At 36.9% G+C, this 26,313-nt stretch overlaps 2 protein-coding genes and 1 pseudogene across 2 annotated transcripts; all 3 read left to right on the top strand.

The window, feature by feature from the left end:
- Positions 1-3,879: 3,879 nt before the first annotated feature.
- On the top strand, positions 3,880-8,301 carry LOC130710080 (elongation factor G-2, chloroplastic). The gene is made up of 4 exons (XM_057559235.1): positions 3,880-4,296; positions 4,826-6,240; positions 6,648-7,160; positions 7,811-8,301. The coding sequence occupies exons 1-4, from the start codon at positions 4,044-4,046 to the stop codon at positions 7,976-7,978; spliced, it is 2,349 nt and encodes a 782-aa protein (XP_057415218.1). The 5' UTR covers positions 3,880-4,043; the 3' UTR covers positions 7,979-8,301.
- A 7,570-nt stretch (positions 8,302-15,871) lies between these two features.
- LOC130711509 (legumain) lies at positions 15,872-20,910 on the top strand. The gene is made up of 9 exons (XM_057561174.1): positions 15,872-16,429; positions 16,924-17,088; positions 18,361-18,517; positions 18,944-19,029; positions 19,140-19,339; positions 19,414-19,462; positions 19,577-19,786; positions 19,970-20,176; positions 20,509-20,910. Exons 1-9 carry the CDS (start codon positions 16,199-16,201, stop codon positions 20,689-20,691), a joined length of 1,488 nt encoding a protein of 495 aa, XP_057417157.1. The 5' UTR covers positions 15,872-16,198; the 3' UTR covers positions 20,692-20,910.
- Positions 20,911-21,021: 111 nt separating this feature from the next.
- On the top strand, positions 21,022-24,183 carry LOC130711507 (uncharacterized; annotated as a pseudogene).
- Positions 24,184-26,313: the final 2,130 nt, after the last annotated feature.

Genomic DNA, 26,313 nt, shown 5'->3' with positions numbered 1-26,313 from the left:
ATGAAATCATTTAATTGCTCTTAGTAAACTTTTCTCTAACAGTGCTTAGATCATTGAATAGAGCATGGCATCCAAATTTGATGGTTATATTCGAAAAGAAAAGCTTATCAAAGATGACATTGGTCACACTATTTGGAAAGTTGCAAGAGCATGAATAAAAATAGGGCCGATTGGAAGAGCTTGAGGAACTTGAGAAAAAAAAAAGAGCAATTTCACTCAAGGCTAAAGCGGAAGATTGTGATAACTCTCAAAGTGATGACTCCTCCCAAGTTGATTTGGATGATGAGAATTTAACCTTGCTAGTGAGGAAATTTGCCAAGTTTCATAAGAGGAACCATTTTAAGAAGTCTTCTTAATTCAAGATGTTCACGAAAAAGAATGAAGCTCCAACCTCAAGCAACAACTTCATTTCTTTAAGATGGTTGTTTGATATATGATAAATGTTAAACTCATGAATTGAAAATAGAAGGGTTGAATAAGATCGTTGATGATTTTGTAAAAGATAGCAATTAGTTGAATGATATATTAAGTAGGGAAAGAAATGCACATGATCTAAATAGAAGTGAACTATGTCATTTGCATGATAATCAACCTAGGACTAATCTAAATCTTTCTTCTTGCCTCCTAAAGCTACTTCTAAGAATAAATTCAAGTGCTTCTATTGTAATAAGGTAAATCATACTACAAGGGCTCATTTGGTACACCGTATTAGGCATAATAGTATAAGCTTATACAATACATTATGAGTTTATCCATTGTTTGGTGCTCAGATTTTATTGTATAAGCTTATACATCAATCTCCTCTTATACATCAAAATGATGAATTATTTAATCCCCCTATATATGATGGATACGGCATGATAAGAGTGCAATCAGAGGCGGATCCACCGCCTAGCGTGTCTGGGCCTATGCCCAGACTCTAATAAAAAAATAAAAAATTTTCTTTGGACCAGGCAGCTTTTGGGCCAAAAAAAGAAGAAGATGCAAAATTTAAAAGGTAGGTCAACATTTAGGGACTTAATCATAAATACAATACTCTTCAGAAAAAGAAAGGGGGAAAAAGGATCCATCGATGATTGCTGCTCTGCTCCCTTCTCTCTGAGGTAAAACCTATTTGACTCTGTTGATCGCTGTTCAGTGTTCACCTCTGTGGCTCTGTAAGACTGCAACTCTGTTGATTGGTTGTGTTGTGTGAAGCGGTGGGTGGGTGAGTGTGTGAGGCGGTGGGTGAGGCAGTGGGTGAAGCGGTGGTGGGTGGGTCATGTGTGAGTGAAGACATGCGAGTGGTTCCGCCGCTGTACAGGTCACTGTGGCTTGTGGGTGAGGTGAGGAAGTGAGGCGGTGGCTCATGGCTGAGTGAGTGAGGGGGGCGGTCGTGGGTGAGTGAAGAGAGTGGGTGAGACAAAGAGTGAGGCTTGCAGAATTGCTGCTCGAGAAGATGGTGGCAGTTTGGTAAGTCATAAGTGAAATTGAGATGAGAAATTGGGAAAGGGGAACAGTGAGAAGGGAATTGGTAACATGTGGTTTAAAAATTGGTTAAGATGGGAATATGTGTGGCTATCACAGTATCACTTATCTGGCTATGGAAATTAAACTATTGCTTATTGGATTGGGGATAGCCTTTATGGGGGAAAGGCTCGAGACTTGAACTTGAATTGGAATGTGGCTACTAGTTTTTATTTTTATTTTTATGGAAATGTGGCTATTAGTTATGAAAATTGGAATTTGATTATCTTTAATTACTCTTTATTGTGAGTGGGTGGGTGGAGGACTGGATGTGGTTCTTTTCCCATTAAAAACATATGTGCATTATTGATCTTATTGTATTTGTTTATTAGTGTTGGCTTTTAGTGTTTTTTTATTTAACTCTAAAAGTATGAGGTTTTTTTCTTAGCATTTGCATTAGCTAACTATGGTTTTTTGACAAATCTCAAACTACTGTATTATAAAAAGAAAGTAGTTACACTAGAACAGGCACAACAACAAAACCAAATCTTATCCTTCTAGTAATAAGAAGTTATACCAAGTGTCGAACATTAGAAGAAAGTTTTATCAACTAACTTATTGCATCTAGCTACCAAGGTTTTTTCTTGATACAACAATGAAAGAGGTAACAATATCAAAGCAATCTTCATAATTAGCAGAATTAGGTAAGTTAATACTTCATATTGTACTAGTGTAACCAAACTTTTGTTCTTCATTAACTAGTGCTACTTAGAAAATTCAAGCTTCATGGTAAAATTAAAAGAATGGTGAAAGTAAAAAACCTCATACTTAGACTTAACATAAACCAGTATACTTTTGTTGGTAAAATGACGATTTTTTTTTCGGTTTATAACTTTTTATAGATTGTGGTGTATTGATTTGCGATTTTAAAATTTGCCCAGGCTTTCCAATATTTCTGGTTCCGCCATTGAGTGCAATGTATAAACTACTTCAATATATTTAATCAACTGCCACCACAATCACCCTCTACCACCACCGCCTCCACCACTACCACCACCACCATCACCGTCGCTGGCGCCACCACCACCACCACCACCACCGTCGCTGCCACCACAACCACCCTCCACCACCACAACAACTCTCCACCACCATCGCCTGCACCACCACCACCACCGTCACTGTCGCCGCCACCGTCACCACCACTGTCGCTGCCACCACAACCACTCTCCACCACCACCACCACCGTCGCCGCCACTACACCACCCTCCACCACCTCCACCACGCTCTAGTCATCGTTATCGCCACTATCACCACCACCCTCCACCATCACCACGGCCACTACTGCCACCACTATCATCACTGTTGCCGCCACCACCACCACCTCTGTCGCCGCCGCTGCCACCATGCTCCACCATTGCCACCATCATTGATACCTTCATACCACCACTGTCGCCGCCCCACCCTCCGCCACCACCACCGTCGCCACCAACACCAACACCACCATCCACCACCACCACCTCTGTCGCCGCCGCCGCCACCATTGCCACCATCATTGATACCTTCATACCACCACTGTCGCCGCCCCACCCTCCGCCGCCACCGCCACCAACACCACCATCCACCACCGATATCACTGTCACTGCCACTACCGCCGCCGCCGCCACCATCCACCACTACTGCCACCATCATCACCTTCCAATACCACCACTACCACACCACCAGTGTTTCCACCAAATTATACAGTGTATGACCAAACGTTGTATAGTATTAAAATTTTATCAGGACTTATCCTATCAGGCCTAATACAATCAGGTATTATACTATCAGGCCTTATACTATACAGTGTACCAAATGAGCCCCAAATGTGTGTTATATAATATATCAGAAAGTATGATGTACCTGATAAATTTGTTTGGATTGAAAATGATGATACCATGCTACTAACCTTAAAGAACCCAAGTCACTTTAAATACCTTTAAAAATCATTAATCTTATTTTGTAAATGTGGTTTAAGACTAAGTAACACATGAAATGAAAAACCATGAAAAAACTGACATTTTGATAAAATCCAACTTGGCTTGAAAACCCAGAAGGCAGTAGCAATCCTGCCCCCAAGGACAGGGGAAATTATTATCCACGTTGCCTTTTGTTTCCAACCATGTAAAATGAGCACCTCGAAACTCAATTTAAATTTTTTGAGGGAATTATGTATTTTATTTCAAAACTGCAGGCCACAATGATGACACATCATTTCCCTTTTTTCCATTATTGAATTTTGTTGTATAAATTCTTGTGGAGCTTAAGTCATTTTATTTTTTATTTGCATTAGAAAAATATAATCCCATCTAAGCCTAAATCCACATATTAATCAATACAAATACATACATACATAAAAATATAATATAAATCCAATCCAATACAATATTGGATATATCAGAAACAGGTTGAGTTGTGAGTTGTGACACAATCTGAAACCAAGTCCTTACCGAAAACTAGAGGCCAGTGTCGAGTGTGCGTTGCTTTGTTTATCTCAAACAAAACAAACAACAACAGAGAGCAAGAGAAGAAGAAGAACAACAACAACAAAGCTCAAAACTATGGCTGCAGAGTCACTGAGAGTGGCTACTTCTTCTCTTTGCAATCTCAATGGATCTCAGAGGAGGCCAACCCCTCTCTCTCCAGTTCGCTTCGTCGGCATGGAAAAGGGTTTTCGCCCTCGACCCTCTCGCTCCTTCGCTTCATCTTCACTTTCACAGTTCTTTGGCCGTGCCCGAATCAACTCCAATTCTTTCACTTCACCCAAAAATGGTCCTAGAAGAAGCTTCTCTGTTTTCGCCATGGCCACTGATGGTAACTTTCACGAACATAGGCTTGGTTTGGTTTGGTTGGTTTCTTAAAAATGTTAATTTGAATGTTTTTATGGAAAAAAAGTAACAGTCTTCTTCAAATTTCATGTTTTTTGTTCGGCCCATTTGTTTATCACTCCTTAGAATTTGCATGCATAATTGAATTTCAGTAAATGTTTGTCTTGGAGAATGTGTTTGAATTGAATTAGGAGGAAAGACATCGTTTTTCAGTTCTATTGAACTTCTAAAATCAGCAATTGGCTCTTATGAAATGAGAGGTCTTTAAAATGAAATGGTTTTCTATCTCTGTTTGTCCTCTGGTCCAACTTTATGAGGTTTTCACTTGACTATGTGAAGTTGAGTTTTGTGTGTCTCTCTCTTCTTAGGCATTAGATAGGTAGAACCTTATCAAAATTTGTAAATAATTATGAAAATAGAGATAGTTTCAACAATTTTTTCACATGATTTTGTTCTCACGTGAGGGTGCAATCCGTTCACACTTGCGAGATGACCCTTTTTTACTTTCTTTCCAGACACGAAGCGTGCTATTCCCTTGAAGGATTATCGCAACATCGGCATCATGGCTCACATAGATGCCGGAAAGACAACTACAACTGAAAGAATCCTCTTCTATACCGGAAGGAACTACAAAATTGGAGAGGTGCATGAGGGAACAGCAACAATGGACTGGATGGAACAGGAACAAGAAAGAGGGATTACCATTACTTCTGCTGCAACCACCACATTCTGGAATAAGCACCGGATCAACATCATTGATACTCCTGGTCATGTCGACTTTACCTTAGAAGTGGAGCGTGCTCTTAGGGTGTTGGATGGAGCTATATGCTTGTTTGACAGTGTTGCTGGGGTGGAACCGCAATCAGAAACTGTGTGGAGACAAGCTGATAAGTATGGGGTGCCGCGAATTTGTTTTGTCAATAAAATGGACCGTCTTGGAGCAAACTTTTTCCGAACGAGAGACATGATAGTAACAAACTTAGGTGCTAAACCACTCGTACTTCAGTTGCCAATTGGTGCAGAAGATACCTTTAAGGGAGTCATCGATCTTGTTAGGATGAAAGCTATAGTTTGGTCTGGGGAAGAGCTGGGTGCCAAGTTTGATTATGTAGATATTCCAGAAGATCTTCAAGAGCTGGCCCAGGATTATCGATCCCAGATGATGGAAAATATAGTTGAGTTCGATGACCAGGTTATGGAGAACTATCTTGAAGGAATTGAACCTGATGATGAAACTATAAAAAAATTAATTAGGAAGGGAACCATATCAGCAAGTTTTGTCCCAGTGATGTGTGGTTCAGCTTTCAAAAACAAGGGGGTCCAACCACTGCTTGATGCTGTTGTGGATTATCTGCCATCACCACTTGACTTACCACCAATGAAGGGCACTGACCCTGAAAACCCAGAAGTGACGATGGAGAGGTCAGCAAGTGATGATGAACCATTTTCTGGACTAGCTTTTAAGATCATGAGTGATCCATTTGTAGGCACCCTTACATTTGTCAGGGTGTATGCTGGAAAGCTAAGTGCAGGGTCCTATGTGCTCAATGCTAACAAAGGGAAAAAGGAAAGAATTGGTAGACTTCTAGAAATGCATGCAAACAGCAGAGAAGATGTTAAAATTGCTTTAGCTGGGGATATTGTTGCTCTTGCAGGTTTAAAAGATACTATTACCGGTGAAACATTATGTGACCCTGATAGTCCGATCGTGCTTGAGCGGATGGACTTCCCTGATCCTGTGATTAAAGTTGCAATTGAACCCAAAACTAAAGCTGATATTGACAGGATGGCAGCTGGTTTGGTCAAGCTTGCACAGGAAGATCCTTCTTTCCACTTCTCCCGTGATGAAGAGATAAACCAGACTGTGATTGAAGGAATGGGAGAATTACATCTTGAAATCATTGTTGATAGATTGAAAAGAGAATTTAAGGTGATATCTTTTATTCCACTTTTGAGAATATTCAGTTATCAGTCTGCATGTTTATGTGTGTTTAGTCTATCCTGTCTTTCAAATATGTGGCTATCCAGTATCCACCACTGATGCTGTGGATAGAGTAGTTGCAATTACAAATAATCAGAATTGCACATTGACTTGGACTTTAGCACATTTTATAATGGTGGAACCTGTTTGCACTATTAATTATCACTTGTTACCCTTAAATTGTTAAGATAAGGAGAGTGAAGGAGTGATGTACCATTAAAAAGTTGCGATGCTTTTGGAAATCTGTGTCTATCGTCTGATTAAGCATTATTATTGGATAATTCGTACTATTTTTTTTTCCTAGTTGTATGACTGTCCCCCTGTGAAGATCTCATTATCAATATTTGTCAATGCAGGTGGAAGCTAATGTTGGCGCTCCCCAAGTAAACTACAGGGAAAGCATTTCCAAAGTCTCGGAAGTGAAGTATGTGCACAAGAAACAATCAGGTGGACAGGGTCAGTTTGCAGATATCACCGTACGGTTTGAACCCATGGAGCCAGGTAGTGGATATGAGTTCAAGAGTGAAATCAAAGGAGGTGCTGTACCGAGGGAATACATTCCTGGCGTGATGAAAGGATTGGAAGAATGCATGAGCAATGGTGTCCTTGCGGGATTTCCAGTTGTTGATGTACGAGCTGTACTCACGGATGGTTCTTACCACGATGTAGATTCAAGCGTGCTGGCATTCCAGTTGGCAGCTAGAGGAGCTTTTCGGGAAGGAGTTAGAAAAGCTGGACCAAGAATGCTTGAACCTATAATGAAGGTTGAGGTTGTTACTCCTGAAGAACATCTAGGTGATGTAATTGGTGATCTCAACTCAAGAAGAGGCCAAATCAACAGTTTTGGTGACAAGCCGGGTGGCCTTAAGGTACGTCAAATAACTTGGTTCTCTGTGATTATTTTATTAAATTTGAACTTTGAAGGAATGGCTTGATAGTGCTTGTGATGTGTTGTTTGTCTGAAAATGCACAATGCTTCACGCTGATATGTTTTAGACACAATTCTAATTTTTGAGGCAACACCTGAAAATGTAAGAAAGGGGAAATGAAACATGAAAAATAAATCTCGATGCCATTCCACATAATCTCGCATAGGCCCTCGGAACCTTCTCTGAAGATAAGTCCAGAAAAAGCATTATATAACGAATGGAATCATAAGGGCATGCCACTTAGGGGGCTGTTCCCTTGTTAATCATGTAGGTTCATTTACTTATAACTTTTGTAAATCGTGTTTGGCTCAAAAAGTATGGATTTAGTGCATGTTTGGAAACCCCCTTCCACAATATATTCCGAAGGAAGAATCAATTACGGAGAGAAACTTCTGCGAGTAGCTTCCGAGTTTCCAAACCAAAGGCCTTGAGCTCGATGTAGGTCATCTATATTGATTGAGGCTTGTGACACAAATGTCTTGAACTTGTATATGAATGACTGGGTTGAAATCTGAATGAAGGCTTTTATTCTTTTTTTTCCCATGGATATTGATTTTAGTGTTTCTTCATTTTGGTGTTGGTGAACACAGGTGGTTGATTCTCTAGTACCACTCGCTGAGATGTTTCAGTACGTGAGTACACTCAGAGGGATGACAAAGGGTCGTGCATCCTACACAATGCAATTAGCCATGTTTGATGTGGTGCCTCAGCACATTCAGAACCAACTTGCCTCAAAAGAGCAAGAAGTTGCTGCTTAATGTGTTTCCTTGTCTCCTAATGAGGTTCCCTTTGTTAGTTGTACTATGTTCATTGTCCAATATAGCTGGTTCTAATTTTTTATTTATACTTCAATGTATATTTCCTTGTACCACCAATACAAGGTTAGCCAAGAAATTTTCACCGAGGAAAAAGGAATCAAAACGATTTTTCTTACATGAACTGTTACTGGGCAAATATTAATGCTGTAATGCATTTAATTTTTGGGAAAACAAGGTGAACACTTGGATTAGCAGAATCATAGAGAACCAATTTAGTTTGTAATATTGATGTCTTTAAGTTGAGTGCTGTCCATTCTGAATGATTTTGCCGAGCTTATTCATCCATTTGGTTCCTCTAGTGCGGAGTGTACTATAATAGACAAGGGAAATGATATTAAAAATTCAATCACTTGCGTTCTTACTGATTGTTATAGTTCTGTACTCTGTGCGCCTCTCATTTGCTAAATGCATGTTCCATTGTTTAATGGAAATCTTCTAAGAGTAATTTTACATGCAAAGAAAGAAAATCATCACGACGTGGTTAAAATAATGATATAATTCGTAGTATCATTTTACTAGTAGTAGTCAACCAACCTAATTGATGGTACGTCGTCAGTAATTTGACTTCATACTAGTTACAATTTATTACTGAAGACTTAATCAACAATTCTTTACTGAGATGATGCTCTCTGTTTTCAAATGATCTCTGTTTTCAAGGATCTGTGTATTGGCTTCAAGGTTGTTGGACGAGGCTCTTTTCTCCAGAAATTGTTCCCGTTGCTGAGTTGCTAGCGGGTTAAATGTTGATGTAGAACAGGTGTTGGAAGGTGGTGGGGTGCAAATGGATGGGGAGAAGGTGTTGGTTCTTTCATTCTTTCTGAAATAGGGGGTATTTAATAATCACTTTCGGGGTTTTATTTCTGGTGCTGGATTGGCTTCTCAGAATTTGCAACTGGATTTATGGGAGGGGAAGATGTTGAAGGTTTGTATCAATGGTGTTTTAATTACCAAGCTGTTCAAGTATTCCGCCCGGTGTCTAGTTCACTAACTAGGTTAGAGAGGGGGACCTCAAAGTGCATCGTTCTGGGTTCTGCAATGTGCTTCCTGTGGCCGGCCTTCTCAACCGTTTGAAGCAAGGCATGGGGCAAGTTACTCAGACGGGTGTTCAACTTTGTATTCTTTTATTGTTTCCTCTTCTTTGGTGTTGTCTGGTGACTCAGACATCGCTCCTTTTGACCATCCATGATTCTAAGGTAGAGGAAGGGTGTTCACCTTCCTCTTCACGGGGAGTGGAAGTTGTTGTTCAAGATGTTTTTATGGATAAGGAAGCCAAATGGAATCAGGATATTCTTAAATCTAAAGGTTAGGTCCCTAATTCCCGAGGTCGTGGCCATCTAAGGAAAATCAAAAGAGGTCATAAATCTCGGGAGACGTCTATTGTTCTACGTGTAGGGTATGTCACGCCGGTTGCAGATATGGTTGAAGGAGCGGTGGCAGTTGTGGTTGAAGGAGGACCAATTCCACCTGAGGTGGTTAACTCTATTCCTTTTCCCGAATGTTCCTCAACAAGTGGTTACTTTATGAGGGCGAAGTAACCACTTAGAAAGTTTTGGGCCTAGAATATGACCATACTTATGGGGAAGCTATTCAAACTTGAGGAGGAGACGAAGGAGTCATATTCTTCTTGAGATCTGTTGATGCTCTTGTTCTTTTCATTTTTGTTTTTGGGGTTAGTGGTTTGTGCACTGTTGGGGCTTTCCGGTTTTTGTCTTGGTGCTTTTGGTGCTACTCTTTGTTTTTTGGGTTTTGTAGAGTGTTTCTTTTGTTTGTTTTTTGTTGGTGTTGGGGCCTTGTTTCAACTATTGATCAAGCTTTGCTTTTTCAGAGTTGCCCTCAACTTCATTTGTCATTGAATAAATTTAGTTTTTTTAAAAATAAAAAAAAACTTGACCTAGGAATATTTTTTTTTATGGCCATCCTATGTCATTTGTTATGAGTTATGACTAGAGCTAACTTATATTTTTTATTTGGTCATCGGGCCTACAATATTTTTTTACAAGAGGATAAAAAAAAAAAAACACAAAACATCTAAAACAACTAAGTTCAGAGAAAATTAGTCCCTTTGACATCTATCAAGGGATGAGAAGTAAGATTCACAAGAACCACATAACATTAAGGGTCCCTAACATTAATTTGAGCCACACATGTAGAAAATAAATCAACACCGCATATTCAGCCTCAAATTGGAACAACAAATCATGATTTACGCAACAAATATTGTGGCGTGTAAGTGTGTGTTTGGATTAGCGTTAGCAGAATTGGATCTGGCCAGAATTGAATCTGGAAGAATTGGATCTGGTAAACGTGAGTTTGAGTGACGTGATTTATGTTTGGATACATTTATCAGGAATTGGATCTGATAGACTTGAATTGGATCTGTAAAAGGGTGAGGGGACAATTGGATCAGCATTGATGCTGAAGCAACAAATTGTTGTGTTAGGATGGATCCAATTCTGGGGCCAGAATTGGATCAGCATTTAGCATCCAAACATCAATGGAGATGGGAAAATCACGTTTGAGGTCTTTAAACGTGGATCAGGCCTGATCCAACGTGCATCCAAACACACCCTAAGACATTAGTTCAAACATGAAAGACAAGACGCGATATTTTATTTTAATTCAGTCCTAGGACAAAACCGCATAGGAATACTGTTCTTAGATTCTATCAATATTCAAATGAGTGTACTTATGAAAATATCTTGATTTAAAAAAGTTTTGCATTGTTGAATAAAATTTTGGTTGTAACCTCCGTTAAAAAAAAAATTGGTCCTAATTAATTTTTAAGAAAATATAATCGAAATTGCCAGGCCGCAAAATAATTCCACCGGAAAAGATTATTAAGAATTTAAGATCACGAGAAAGGTACCATGATCTTTTTTTTTTTTTTTGAAATTAAGGTACCAAGATCAGATGTTCTATCTGTCAGTTTATTGATTTGGAAGCTTGTATGTTAAGAGTTTCATTATGAGGAGGAAAATATTTTCCTCGTATTAATAAATGGCTGAAGACAATTAAAAATAACAGTTATGTAAAGATTCCCATAAATTATTTATCATGGTATATTAGTTTAATTTACATAACTACAACCTTAACTACAATTAGATTTTATATTCTCATTTAAATAATTTAAACTCTGGGATATGAAAGATGAGCGATGCTATATAACATGATAATTTTGGTGCACGACTGGAATAAATCATAATGTGAGACTTTTGGCGGAAATCATGGAGGGTTCTAATTGAGAAGACAATAAAAAATGTGGAAATCAACGACACATAATGAGTTGTGCAATGTCGTTGATAAAAAAATTGTGCCAAATAGGATATATCGAGTGATTGGTATAAATGAACAACTGATTTAATAAATAATTATAACTTTGTCCCAAAAATTAATCGTTTACTTACTTGTTTGTGGTCTGTGGATGACAAACATAAAGAATATAACAGTAGAAATAGTTTGGGTTAAACTTGCTTAAATCCATTACATCTAGTTTTCCAATCAAAATCAGCCACTTAAGTGCTTAATTTTATGTCACCAAAATAATAAAATACTCAAGTAACAGATTTAAACATTTCCGTCATATAAAGTTTCCGTCATCATGCATGTTGGTGAAGGAAGAAGTCACGTTTCCGCTGGATTCTCACGTTTTTCACTTGATTACTAAACAAGTAAATTCCTAAAATAAAAGAGGAACATGTCGAGAGTCATGTTTGTATTTTTAATTTGTGGCAGTAAAAATTATCATAAATCGCAAGTGTTGATTCTGTCTCAAAAAAAGTGAATTTCGAACAATCATTTTTTTTTAAATAGTACTTCACTTGTCACTCGATGTATGTCGTTATGCTTTGTGAAAAATTCAAATCACACAAGTAATGCTTTGTGAAAAATTCAAATCACACTTTTTAAGGAGTGAAACATGATCTTGTGACTTTCATTGCATTCATCTGAAAAAGTAACTAGTAAAAATATCTTGTAATTGATCATACATATAATGTTTGTATTCTTTTTTTCTCCCTTGATTGTATTTTCTTCAATAATATTTCATGCATTTCTTGAAATTAGTTTTATTCATGTCAAATTACATTAAGGCGTGAAACGTGAAGGAGACTCCAAACCTTCATTACATGCGTTCAACTAGAAGATAGCTAAACAAACACGTAATGTTTGTAACTTTTTATCGCCAAATCTCACTTTTAATGGGTGAAACGTCAAGGAGTTTCCAAACATTCATTGTAATTAAGCATACCCATAATGTTTGTATTATTTGCTTATTTCACAAATTCCTTGTGAGTTATGTTTTTATTCAATTAAGTCAAATCACATTTTCAAAGTGTGAAACTTGAAGGAGTCTCAAACCTTCATTACATGCCTTCAAATGGAGAATAACTTGTAATTAAACACACACGTGATTTTTGTATTTTTTCGTTGCCAAATCACATTTTTGATGGGTGAAACGTGCAAGAGTTATCAAACATTTGTTGCATTGAACTGAAAGATAACTTGTAATTAAGCATACATGTAATGTTTGTATTCTTTGTTCCCTTAAATAATAGTGGACACATTCCATTCCATGTGAGTTTTTTTTTCCCGTACCAAATCACATTTTTAAGGTGTGAAAACTTTTAACACGTGAAATATGTAGGAGTTTCCAAACCTTGGTTGCATTGTTGGATGATAACTAGTAATTAAACATAATATAACTTCACGTGTTTTTGACGCCCTCTTTTCATTCATCATCGGATTACACTTTTAAAGCGTAAAACAAGAGTCTCCAAAGTGCCTTCATTAAATATTTAATTGGAAGATAAACTATAAGTAAACACAAATAATATTTTCCTTTTTATTCTTGTAGGTTGATAATATTTTTGGTTGTTGCTGGCTCTTTCTTGTCTCCTTTGTGGGTGGATGTAGTGTATAGGACAGGTTCGTTTGTGGTGTGCCTTGAGCAGCTGCGTTCAGCCAAGGTCGATTTCAATTCAGGAGCCGTGAGGAGTGCTTGGACGCTGGAGGCCTTTGCTCTGGAAGATCAATTTCAGGTGTTTACTGGTTCTGTTTTGGATGGTGGTGTTATTTGTTCTTCAGAGGGGTTGAATGAGTGTTGTTTGGACCCTCCCCCTTGTTGCTGGAGGATGCCATTCTGGGGTCTTAATTCATGATTTTCCAGAAGTGGAACCTGATGCTGATGAGGGTGGGGGCTCTAGCGCTCCTAAGCGGCGGGGTCGTCCTAAGAAGGCCAGGGGTTGCGGCCTTAGTGGTTCTTCCTCTCGTTCCTGTGGGAGGCCTAGGAAAATTAAAGCAAGAGACACAGTTTTGGAGGTTGGGGGGTCTTCTTCATTTATCCCAGGAACGACTGAGTTGGGGGGTCTTCTTCATTTATCCTTTGCCTTGGTCAATTCTTTGGCTTCTTCGTCAGTGCCGGATTTGGGAACTGTTAGCAGGGGGCGTTTCTTCACGCGAGCGAAGAAGGTGTGGCTTCTCGGCAAGGTTGTGGGTTTGGTGTATGAAGGGAGCGACATTGATGCTATACAAGGTCTTGAGGAACATTTCATGCCTTGATCTGTTCTCTTAGGCTGGTTTTGTGCCTCTTTGATGTTTCTCGTTTTTGGCTTTGGTTATTGTTTGTATAGCTCTGCTGGTAGCTCGTGGGGTTGTTTTTGGGTTCCCTTTGGGGGTTGGTCATTCTTTTTTTGGGTTTTTCCTTCGAGCGGTTCGTGCTTACCCTGTTTATGGTGTTTTTCCTTGCTCATCTTCCGGCCTTGGGGGTTCTGTCCTCAAGGTCTTTTTGTGGATAATAATACAATTCATTATTTTTCAAAAAAAAATTTCTTAAATTTTTTCGTTTTGTTTAGGACTTGTTTTCTATAATTTCAAATACAATTTTTTTTGGAAAGTAAAATGATGAGGGAAATGCTTTGGCTACAAAACCCTCTTTAAAGTGAAAAAAACCTGTAAAGCCGATGACAACTCTGTCCCCGCAAAAATAAAACACCAAAGAGGAATGATATTCTTAACACTAAAAAGACCAACTCCGAAAGAACTAAAACAACTCAAAATGTCAAGGTTTTAATGAGGCACTTTTTATAAAGACTTGCATTCTGTGGGATCTTGTATTGATTTTTTCCTTTTAACCTTCTTTTAGTTTCTTTCTCTTGTATTGGGTAATTTGGCTTATCAGAAGAAAACAAAAAATAGTGAAAGTTACTAAAAAAATAGTTGTCCAAATTTAATTTTATTTCAGTATTGGTCCTCGATCAAAGACTCAAGTATGACTATTTTGAAAATATTTTGTTTGAAGTTAAATAAAAATATTTGCGTGACTAAAATCAATATTTTTTAATAATTTAAAGATCATCAAAAACATATTTAAACTATAAATATTCATATTAAACGAGAGCATCATACATTATTTATTGCATGTGTCTAGACACTCACTTTCATGTGCTTTTAAACTCCATATAGTGAAAAATTAAGAAGAAAAAACAAAAACATGTTTTTGTGGTGGTCTAAAATCATTATAAACGTGGGTGTAATGAGTGTTTATCATTATCGAGTATGTAAAAATAAACAATGTATAGAAAAAGAGGAAGAGAAAAGAGGAATCAGAAGTGCACTTAAATTTACAAAGATAATAATTAGTTTATTAAAATATAAAATACTTGTTTAAATTTTTTTTAATACATCGAAAAGATAAATTACACCTGTCAGAAATTGATCTAGACCTCCCCTACTCAACCCATATGTCCGCAGCTCCTACCACTTGAGTTATCCTACGGGGACTAGGGGTGTACAAGACCCGACCCTACCCGTCAACCCGTCCCGGCCTAAGCCTTTAGGGCCGGGTTGAACCCGGTCCGATCATTAAAAGAGACCGGGTTCGGGTTGATCTTTGAGTTACCCGACTTCGGGTAGGGCCGGGTTCGGGTTGACACTCGGGTCACCCGACCCGTCCCACATATATATTTTATAAAATTTGAATTTGTTATAATGATTAAAATGTGATACATGGTGCTCAAATTTATCTTACCATGTAGATGAGATTAAAATGTCTAACATCTACCTTATGAATTAAATAAACGTTTGTCAAACTATGCACACTTTCATGTTCTAACAAGAGAAATTATGTGTGTGTATTATGCATATGTGAGACAGGTGAAGAAATGATCAAACAAAATGTAAACCTCAAGTGCAATAGATTATGAAAGAATTGGATCCTTTCAAGTTATTTCTTCCAAAAAATAGTTCCAACTTATAACTCTTTCAGTATGTTATTATCTTTAAATTTTACAATTAGTATCAAATAGTCTTAAACTTATTGTCCCTCGGGCCAACCAGGTCCCGTCCTACATAGACCCGTCCTAAATTGGACCTGCATAATGTCGGGTTGCTTCGAGTCTAGGAACGAGTTAGGGTCTATGAATTGACCCGATCAATATTTAGGGTCGGGTTAGGGTTAACCAAAACCCGTCCCAACCCGTCCCTTGTACATCCCAACGGGGACATACTTGTTCAAATTTATAGTAAATAGATAACCTCATAATTCCAATCAAATAGAAAATAAATCAATCTAAAAACAAGTAATCTAAATGTACTAAAATAAAATAAGATACTTTAAATATAAGATAGGATCAACATATAATAAGATAAGATATGGTTCACCAATAATTTTTATATTTTATATATATTTTCACTATCTTATACTTTTTTAGGTCGACTAGCTGCACTATCCTTGTTTATCCATTCTCACCTGACCAAAGTGAAATTGGCCCATTGGTCTAAAAATGTTAAGCCAATACCAGCAGCGCGAACAATTATTATTAAAGCTTCCATACAAAGGAGTAGAAATAGATATTTTCCGGGAAAGTGAAAGAAAACAAGCATAGAGACATAATACCAAGAGAAAAAAACATCCAAGGTTCGCAGTGGCAGTCGTATAGAAGCACACGCAATGAGTACTCCAGCAACAAGTTTTATAACGTGTCACGCTCCTCTTGTGCATGGAATCTTGTCTTTTAATTAACTGAGTCAATTCCTAAACAAGCCACACCACTCTGCTTTACCTCATTCTCTGTTCTCATTCCTATACATATAACATAGACACACCCTTTTCTTCCTAGTGTCGATTAATTCAGATTTTAATTTTCTCTAGTTCAATACACTCCTATGAGCAAAACGATGTCCCATAGGCTTCTGTTATGTTGTTGTTCATGGATGGTGGTGTTGGTGCTGATGCTGAGTTTGCACGGTTCAGCTGCGAGGCAGAACCGGTGGGAGCAGGACTCAGTGATTCGATTGCCGACTGAACCGGTAGACGTTGGTGAAGAAGATGCAGTGGGAACACGTTGGGCGGTTCTCGTGGCCGGTTCTAGCGGCTATGGCAATTACAGGCACCAAGTAAGTTTCTTTTTTTATTTAACTCTTTTTCCTTCGCTAATCTTCTTAGGCTTTTTCCGTGAATGATTAATCTTCTTAGTTGTATTTACTTTCAAAATTAATTGATTAACTAATTAATGAGTCAGTAATCAAATTGAGCCTCACTTCGTCTCTACTTAAATACTAGAAAATACCCGGCCCGTGGTCTTTGATTGTGTAAAATGTTCGTTCAATTAGTCCAGTTAGTCCATGTGGTCAGATAAAAATCGTGACTAACTTAACCATGCAATTTGTTACATGAGATAGACTAAAAGGATTGACATTTTACATAATCATAAGATGCCCGGGTATTTTCTTCTTCCAATGGCTAACTTATCTGCGCCTAACACTTTTGGTTTTTTCCGGACTAAATTGATTATTTACTCTTAATTGGTCCGGGACTAAATTGATTATTCACTCTTAATTGGTCTGATGTTTGATGATGAGTTCATTAATTTTTGTTATTAATTTTACAGGCTGATGTGTGCCATGCGTACCAGTTGCTAATTAAAGGTGGAGTGAAAGAAGAAAACATAGTGGTATTCATGTACGATGATATAGCTCACAACGAGTTGAATCCTAGACCTGGAGTCATCATCAATCATCCTAACGGGCCAAATGTTTATGCAGGGGTTTCTAAGGTACGTACATATTATACGCACATATTTTATTTAATTAATTCTCTACCGTACAATTAATTAAGGTGAGATATTAATTATTAAGTGCTTGAATTAGTGGGGATTAGTTACCTACCGCTGAGTAGTTAATTAATATTCTTGCCAGCTAATGTGACTATGACATCTATTACTATAAACTAATATAAAGTTTAAGGTCGACTAAAACATTGTGTCAACTGTGTTACTGTGAAAGGTTCCAATAATATTCGATTAAGAAACTGGTCAATTTTTTTCTTTATTCTTTAGAAAAGAAGAAAGGTGTGCCCAAAAGGGATGTGTGAGATTTTATATGATGCTTCAATCTTTGGAAAGAAAAATGGTGTGAAATAATCCATTTCATCCATAAAAAAAAGCGTTACTACAAGTGATGGTTTTTAAAACCAAAACTGAATTACCTATATAAGGTGCATGAATTGGACATTCTATATATTTAAGTGATCATGGTCGGTTAGTGCGCATAAGCATCTGGTAAAGTTGAATTTCTTTTTGGTAGAAGGTATGTTGATAAGTTACTTGATTGGCCATTTAAATTTTCTTTGAAAAATTGCTTTGAAATTAGTTTTTAGTGCCGGGTGCAATTACTTAGTGGAATTGAGTTTCTTTATGGATCCATCATGATGGAGTGACTTAAAAGCTAATAGTATTGTCGACCAAGAAAAAAAAGCTAATAGTATTTGATTTGATAAGTTGATCTTGCAATTATTGGGTTATTGAAAGGAACCAGAGTGGTGAGGCATTTTGCATATAAAGTTAGCATGGTATTATTTGATGCATTTGTTTTCTTTTTTGGGGCCATTTGGGCTTACTTTTCATGCCTTGTACAAAATTCAGTGCCTTGAAAGTGAAGGAGTCTTTAAAGTCTAATAATTTGTTTTTTTCTTTGTCCAAAAAAAAAGTCTAATAACAAAATTTTGATGTTCACTCATAAAAGCTTTGTTGATGATATTTTCTTATAGTATTCCATCAGAACAAAATTTCATTCTCACTTATCTATTAATATAGGAGTGGTTCAATATTATACCTATTTTTTTTAATTATACTCTTTTCTTCATATAGGAACTTCAAACATTTCATAAGTCGTTCAAATAAAAGGTAAAATAAAAAATATTTACAAAATAATGCTAACAAAATAAAGGGAGATTGCACTGGCAAGAATGTGAAGAGTAACAAGTGCAAAATTAGAGTTTAAATGAACTAGGTGATCGTTTTAGTTGTATAATGCATTATTCTATGCAGGATTACACTGGTGAGAATGTGACTGTTGAGAACCTATATGCCGTTCTTCTTGGGGATAAGAGTAAAGTCAAGGGTGGAAGTGGCAAGGTTATCAACAGCAAGCCTGAGGATACGATATTTATATACTACTCTGATCATGGAGGCCCGGGAGTTCTTGGTGAGTTATGCTATCATCACTTTTAAAAGTTGGCTTTATGTGATGGCTTTATACAAATGAGTTTTTAGCAACAAATTAGCTCTGCAGGATAAGTTAGAGTCAAAAGTAGTTAGTTAATCGTAATAATTTTTTTTAGAGGTCCAAGGAAGGGCTTGTTTACCTTATGGTAGTGTGACCCTGATGTGGAGAATTTTTATAGAGAAATCTCACCTAGACTAGGGATATAACTATATAATTTCTTATAAAGAGTAGAACAATAGCTTCACGGACAGAGTTGAGATTAAATACAAATTCTTAGAGATTTTAAATGCAAATCTACTTAATCTAAAAAAAAATCTGTGAAGGGTATAGAAATGATCAAACAGAACTTGGTTTGAATTAGAGAGAAGAAAATGACATCTCAAGTCATTTCTTATTTGATTGAAGGGATGCCAAACATGCCATACCTTTATGCGATGGATTTTATCAATGTTTTGAAGAAGAAACATGCAGCTGGAGGTTACAAAGAGATGGTAATAATTTCTTTTCCCTGGTATATTGGAAATGACGCCCCTTTAAATAATTAGGCCTTTATGGTAAGTTATTGAGGTGTTACCTACATCATGTTCATGTGGCCGTGCAGGTTATATACGTGGAAGCTTGTGAAAGTGGGAGCGTTTTTGAAGGTATAATGCCCAAGGATCTGAATGTTTATGTGACAACGGCATCAAACGCTCAAGAGAGTAGTTGGGGAACTTACTGTCCCGGGATGGATCCTCCTCCACCTCCTGAGTACATTACTTGCCTCGGTGACTTGTACAGCGTTGCTTGGATGGAAGACAGGTATTTCATCACATTTTCTCTTTAAACATTGAGTTCAATTTCTCTCTAAGTTCTGGCGTTTGAATTTTCTGCAGTGAGACTCACAATCTAAAAAGGGAGACAGTAGAACAACAATACCAATGGGTAAGCTATTTTTCAATGTATAGGAATGTAGCGTTTTACACTTTTAGTACTTCACATATAAATTACTGGGAGAGGAACAATGACAATGATGTTGTTATTGTTGTTGTTGTGCAGGTAAAGAAAAGGACTTCAAATTTTAACAACTACGCAATCGGTTCTCATGTGATGGAATACGGCGATACGAACATAACGGCCGAAAAGCTTTATGTATTCCAAGGTTTTGATCCGGCCACCGTGAACTTTCCTCCACACAATGGCAGGCTAGAAGCTAAAATGGGAATTATAAACCAGAGAGATGCAGAGCTTTACTCCATGTGGGAATTGGTATGGCTAGCAAGCTATTCACCTCAACTCATTACCTTATAATCAACTTCTATTTCCCCAAAATCAATTAACCATAATTGAATAATGGATTCTCGATTTAAAATCAATTGTAGAAGGATAGCAAATTCTTGCTGAAATACTTGTAATTGCTAATAACATTTATGAAATTGGCAATTTGTACAGTATAAGAGGTCATACTATCAACCAGAAAAGAAGAGAGAGATCCTGGAGCAGATTGAGGAGACTGTGAAACACAGGAATCATTTGGATGGTAGCATGGAGTTGATCGGTAATTTCTTGTATGGTCCTGGAAAAGGTTCTTCAGTTCTACAATCTGTGAGAGCGCCGGGTCTTCCCCTTGTTGATGATTGGGCATGCTTAAAATCAATGGTAAACTTTTCTTGCTACTTCAAACATTCATTGTTATTAAAAGATTTGTTTTAAGAAATTTACCAAAGTAAGTGGAAAATGAAAGTATGTATAGGTGATAGCTTACTTTTATAAGCTTGTTCTGGGCCTTAAATTGCGGTTGTGGTGGAAGTTGCGGTTGCGTTGCAGAGTTGCAGACAAATGCAATGCAAATTGAGACCGCTGGCATTGCGGGACTTTAAACTTTGTTATGTTATGGTCTCAATTGCCGTTACATACAGCAATTTAGAAGCTTAATCAATAGCTCAAATAAGTTCATGGGATAATTATTGATATTGAACTTGGGATTGCAGGTGCGGATGTTTGAAGCTCACTGTGGGTCACTGACTCAGTATGGCATGAAGCACATGCGGGCATTCGCCAACATCTGCAACAGCGGCATTTCTCAGACCTCCGTGAATTTGGCTTTTGTGGCGGCCTGTAGTGGATATGATGTAGGGAGATTGCATCCATTAAAAGCAGGTTTCAGTGCTTGATTTTGGGTTCTATAGAAGAAGCAGCCCAATCATGCTCAAGATATTATTGTATATTCTGTTATTTGTCTTCAGTGTGTTTAGAGTTATTGACTGAAAAAAAGGAAAAAAGAGAATGAGTTTAGAGTCGGTAAAAAGGAAGCTATAAAAGAATGGATCTGTTGGCATTTGCAGTGTATATAATTATCAGTAAAATCAAAAGAATATCAATTTATTAGTCTATCCCATTTCAACTCTTTATTTAGTTGATAAGTCTTCCATCAAAGGAAAATAAAGAGTAAAAAGCAACAATTTCGGCCATTGCATCTACAACACGACCAGGGGCGGACCCACTCAGAGGCCAGGTGTGGCATTGGCCACACCGGTTTTTATTATTTTTTTTAAAAAATTTATATGGTTAAAAAAAAGAAAAATTATTTGTTTTCTATCACCACCACTCACGCACGGACGCTTCTTCTCTGTTCTCAGTCTCACACGCAGCACTCTGTTCTCTCACGCGAGTCACGCCTCCGCCTCTCTTTGTTGATTCACGGCCGCACGGCGGCGGCGCACGCCTCTGGATCTCTCTCTCGTTCGTGCCTCTTCCTGCTCTCCAACGACCAACAACGAAGCTCAGTGCTCAGTGCTCTCCAACAAACTAACAACGACAGTGCCTCTCCCTCTCAACTGATTGAAGCTCTCACTCTCAGTCACTCACTCAAAGTCAAAACTCAAAAGGTAATGCTCTCAGTCACTCGAAGCTCTCACTCTCAGTCACTCAAAGGGTTTGGGACTTTGGATTCTTGTTCTAGGGTTTGAGGAAATTGAAATTGATATGTGGAAAAGGGTTTTCTGAATTCTTGTTCTAGGGTTTGAGGAAATTGAAATTGATATGTGGAAACTGAAATTGATATGTGGAAAAGGGTTTTTTGAATTCTTATTCTAGGGTTTAAGGAAATTGAAATTGACATGTGGAAACTGAAATTGATATGTGGAAAAGAGTTTTCTGAATTCTTGTTGGACATCTAATGATAGTTGTAATGAAATAAAATAAGATGAGATGGAATGTAACTTAATATAGCTATCATTCCATTATTGATTACATCTAATGCAAATTGTTGCTATGTTATTTTGGTTTTTGATGGTTTCATTATCTCTTTATAGGATGAAGAAATTTTTTCCTGTGCTTTCAAGAGACAAAACTACTTCTTCTTCGGTAAATCTAGACGCATTGGAAACTCCAAGTGACGGTATTAAAATTGTTGATTATGAATTGTTGGAAACAGCTCCAGGAATTAGGCCTCCAATTTTAAGCTATCATCCCGACATCCAAAATGAGGTAAGGAAAGCTTATTTAAAAATAGGTCGTCATCAACCTCCTGACAATTTTCTTTATCCTTGGACTTATCAAGGTAATAAATGACGTAGATTTTGCAAAAATTGGTTTGATTGGTATGATTGGATTGATTATAGTGAATCTAAGGACCTAGCATTTTGTTTGCCATGTTTCTTGTTTAAGAATGTCTCTAAATACGGGGGAGATCACTTTGTGACAGAGGGATTTGGTGATTGGAAGAATTCTCATAGATTGGGTAGTCATGCTACTTCTTGTAATACTCATCGTGATTGTGTGCTTAAGAGTTACGATCTCATGAACCAAAAACAAAGTATTAAGTCTGCATTTGTTAATCAAACTAAACAAATGAGTTATGAATATCGTGTTCGTGTAAACACATCTCTTATAGCTACTAAGTTTCTTTTGAGGTGTGGTATGCCATTTAGAGGGAGTGACGAGTCCTTTAACTCTTCATTTAAGGGGCCATTTCTTGAGTTGGTGGACACTCTAAAGGAAATTAACGCAGAGATAGCTAATGTAATAGATTGTGCTCCGGAAAATAACCTTATGACTACCCCTAAGATTCAAAAGGATCTTGCTGCTGCTTGTGCATGTGAAATAACTAAACAAATTGTATGTGATATTGCGGATGATGTATTTTGTGTCTTGATTGATGAATCCGGTGATGTTGCTGGTAAAGAACAAATGGCTGTTGTTATTCGCTATGTTAATAGTGAAGGTTTGGTAAAAGAAAGGTTTCTTGGGATTGTTAGTGTTAAAGAAACAAGTGCTAATTCACTTAAGGAAGCACCTAAGAAGTTATTGTCTATTAATGGCTTGAGTTTATCTAGCATAAGGGGGCAAGGATATGATGGAGCTAGCAATATGCGAGGTAAATTTGGTGGTTTGAGAACTTTAATTCAAAATGAAAATCCATTTGCTTATTATGTGCATTGTTTTGCCCATCAACTTCAATTGGCACTTGTTGCATGTGCTAAGACTCACAAAGATGTTAGTGGATTTTTCGGGAAGGTCAATATGCTTGTTACTTTCATACGGTCTTCTAACAAGAGACAAGAATTGCTTCGGGACAAACAAGTATCTCAATTTGCTAAATTGGTTGAAGAGGGTGAGATAGAGACTGGTAGTGGATTAAATCAAGAATCATCTATTGCTAGAGCGGGTGACACTCGTTGGGGTTCCCACTTTAGGACTCTCACTAGATTGATGACTTTATATGGTGCCATTATTGAGGTACTTGAAGAAGTCGGGAAAGATCAGTCATTTGAAAAACATGGTGAAACAGTGCTTTTGCTAGCAGTGCTTCAGTCCTTTGATTTTATTTTCATGTTATACATGATGTTTGAGATTTTAGGATTTACAAATGATTTAAGTGAAGCACTACAAAAGCGTGATCAAGATCTTTTGAATGCTTTATCATTTGTCCATGCCACCAAAGAAGAATTGCAAGAAATGAGGAATGATGGATGGGAAGAACTTATATCTAAGGTTATGGAAATTTGCAATAAGCATGATATTGATGTGCCTGATATGCACCGTTTGTGCAAGGGAAGAAACCTAGACGACATGCTATCACTTCTATTGTTTCTAATTTGCATCATTATAAGCATGATTGTTTATTTAGTGTTTTAGATTTGCAGTTGCATGAGCTCAATGCTAGGTTTGATGAAGAGAATACTGAACTTTGACAATGTGTTTCATGTTTGAATCCCTCATTATCATTTGAAGCTTTTGATGTGAAAAAATTACTGAGGATGGTTAAACTTTATCCAAATGATTTTGTTGATGTGCCGGAAGTGGTAGTGCGACATCAGCTTCAGAATTATGTTAGAAATGTTCGATGTGATCCAAAATTTGCAAAGTTAAAAGGACTTTCAGATCTTTGTGCAAAACATGTGGAAACAAAAAGGTGCAACACATTTGATATAGTTTATAAGCTTCTGAAGTTGGCTTTAGTCTTGCCGGTAGCTACTGCAAGCGTGGAACGTGTGTTTTCACCTATGAAGTTTGTGAAGAGTCAATTATGTAACAAAATGGGTGATCAATGGTTAAATGATCGTCTTGTAACTTTTATAGAAAGAGATGTTCTTGGAACAATTGACAATGATGTTATTTTAGCACATTTTCAAATAATGGATAATAGACGATTTTCATTGTAAACTCTTGGACTATAATGTAAACTCTTCTATTTCTATGAGAAACTTTCTCTCATGGTTTTATCTATAATATTTCTCTTTTAGTCTATAATTGCTTTTATGTTTAGCCTCACTGATATTTAAAGTTTGGATCCGCCCTTGAACACGACCAACAAAAAAAGAACTGAGAAATACCAAGAAACTGCAACCATGGCTTCATTGTCCTCAGATGCATGATTGTATCACCAAATAATGTGAATTCTCAGGAATGTGAAGCTCTGACCTAGGTTTGAACAACACGATGATTGTGTGCTTTTCAAAGCCGTCATGGTTGTGAGGATCCTGACATGGTGAAGCCTGATGGTGGTTCACGAAGTTGTAGATGTTTAGACTCTACCTTCAACAAAAATGAATCTACCCAAATTAAAGTTACAACTTACAACACAAACATAATTTTATCAGACTACAGAATGATAGTGGCTCGGCATCATTTTATCAGTAATTATGCATTAGTAATATATTAAGTAATATTGAATTTTAACAAAACTTTGGTTGGGAAAGCAAAAATTAATATGGGTAATTTTTCCGAAACTGGAAACTGAAACTCATCCTACACTCTGCAATAATCATAATCCTCTGTTAGTTCTAAGCCAAGTCCAGCGGAATATTGAAATAACACATTAAGGTGCTGAAAAAATATCAAATATTATCGAATTTAATTTTGAAAACTTCAAGTTGCTGCATGGGAACAAAATTAATTTTCTGCATTTATGATCATTCAATTTTGAAGTGTTGGCATATAATGTGCCTTTGCCTTTGGGGACCAGACCTAGAAAGAATGAAGGGGAAAGTGTAGAATAATGCATTAAACAACATTTCTTTTCAAATCAAAATCAACATGAAATGAAATAGGTAAACAAGAAACAATTTCCTATCTCAAGAGGAATATTAATTTCCTAGAAGTTTTTTTTAATATGAAAGCTTAAAGAAACAGAAAAAGACTACAACACTAACGCCTCAAGAAGGAGGTGCCACGATAGTCATCCGCCAACGCAGGTTGAACGGCTAACGGGGGTTGCTCATAAAAAACCAGGCAATGGGACCCTCGAGCACCATCCTTAGCTAACCAATCTGCCACGACATTCCCCTCTCGGAGCATGTGCTTAAGCTCAACACGCCAACTTGAAAATATTTTTCAACCTCCCTATATCTGAAGGGATTTCTCTTGGGAATTTGTTTCCATGAAATCAAGCATACAAAATTTGCAAGATGGGAAAGTTGCATGGTATTGTCAAACAACCAATAATGTCAAAAGTTTAAGTTGTTGGATAATGGTCATATAAATGGTTTTATACTATTATTATTATTATTATTATTATTATTATTATTATTATTATTATTATTATTATTATTATTATTTATAACACACACTCTCATGCAAGAGTCTGCTTGGGCATGAAGCGTAGAGAATATTCACAGTCTCATCTATTATGTGCTTTAATTCTTCTTTTATCAAAAGAATTGGGGGTGATAAGAATTGAACTTTAGACTGCTTGGTCATTGAGACTATGATACCATGTCAAACAATTATTTATCCCAAAAGCTTAAGTTGTTAAGAAAAGACTATATAAATGGTTTGACTATATAAATGGTGGCAAGAATCAGCCGTGTTTGATTTTTCTATTCGAGATGCGTGCTCTCTGATCGTGACTTATTAATATATATTTTTGTTTTTTTTAAAAAAATGTTTTGTATTATTATTTGTAATAGCTATTATTTTCAATATTCAATGACTCTTCCCTTGAGTAGGTTATATTCAAGAATTCCCCAGCTTGGAAACAAATTATCTATAAGGGGGCGTTTGTTACATGGATTGAAAAATGATACCCAGGAATCTCTATTCCCAGGAATATTAAGATGGGAATATTATTACCAGGAATCTTCAAAAAATGTGTTTGGTAACAAATTTAATTCCCGGGAATCTTTTTTATATTTTTAAAAATAATTAAAACATACATTTCGTTAGGAATGCAAATATATGATGTAATTCCTAAATTGTCCTTATTATATATAATGTTTAAATACGTTTAATATTTTTCAATGTAAGTATTAAAAATATGAAATTTCTAAATAAAAAATACGTTTAATTTTTTT

Source organism: Lotus japonicus, chromosome 4 (assembly GCF_012489685.1).
Source record: "Lotus japonicus ecotype B-129 chromosome 4, LjGifu_v1.2".
Taxonomy (NCBI): Eukaryota; Viridiplantae; Streptophyta; class Magnoliopsida; order Fabales; family Fabaceae; genus Lotus; species Lotus japonicus.
This window is presented reverse-complemented; position numbering and strand designations above follow the sequence as displayed.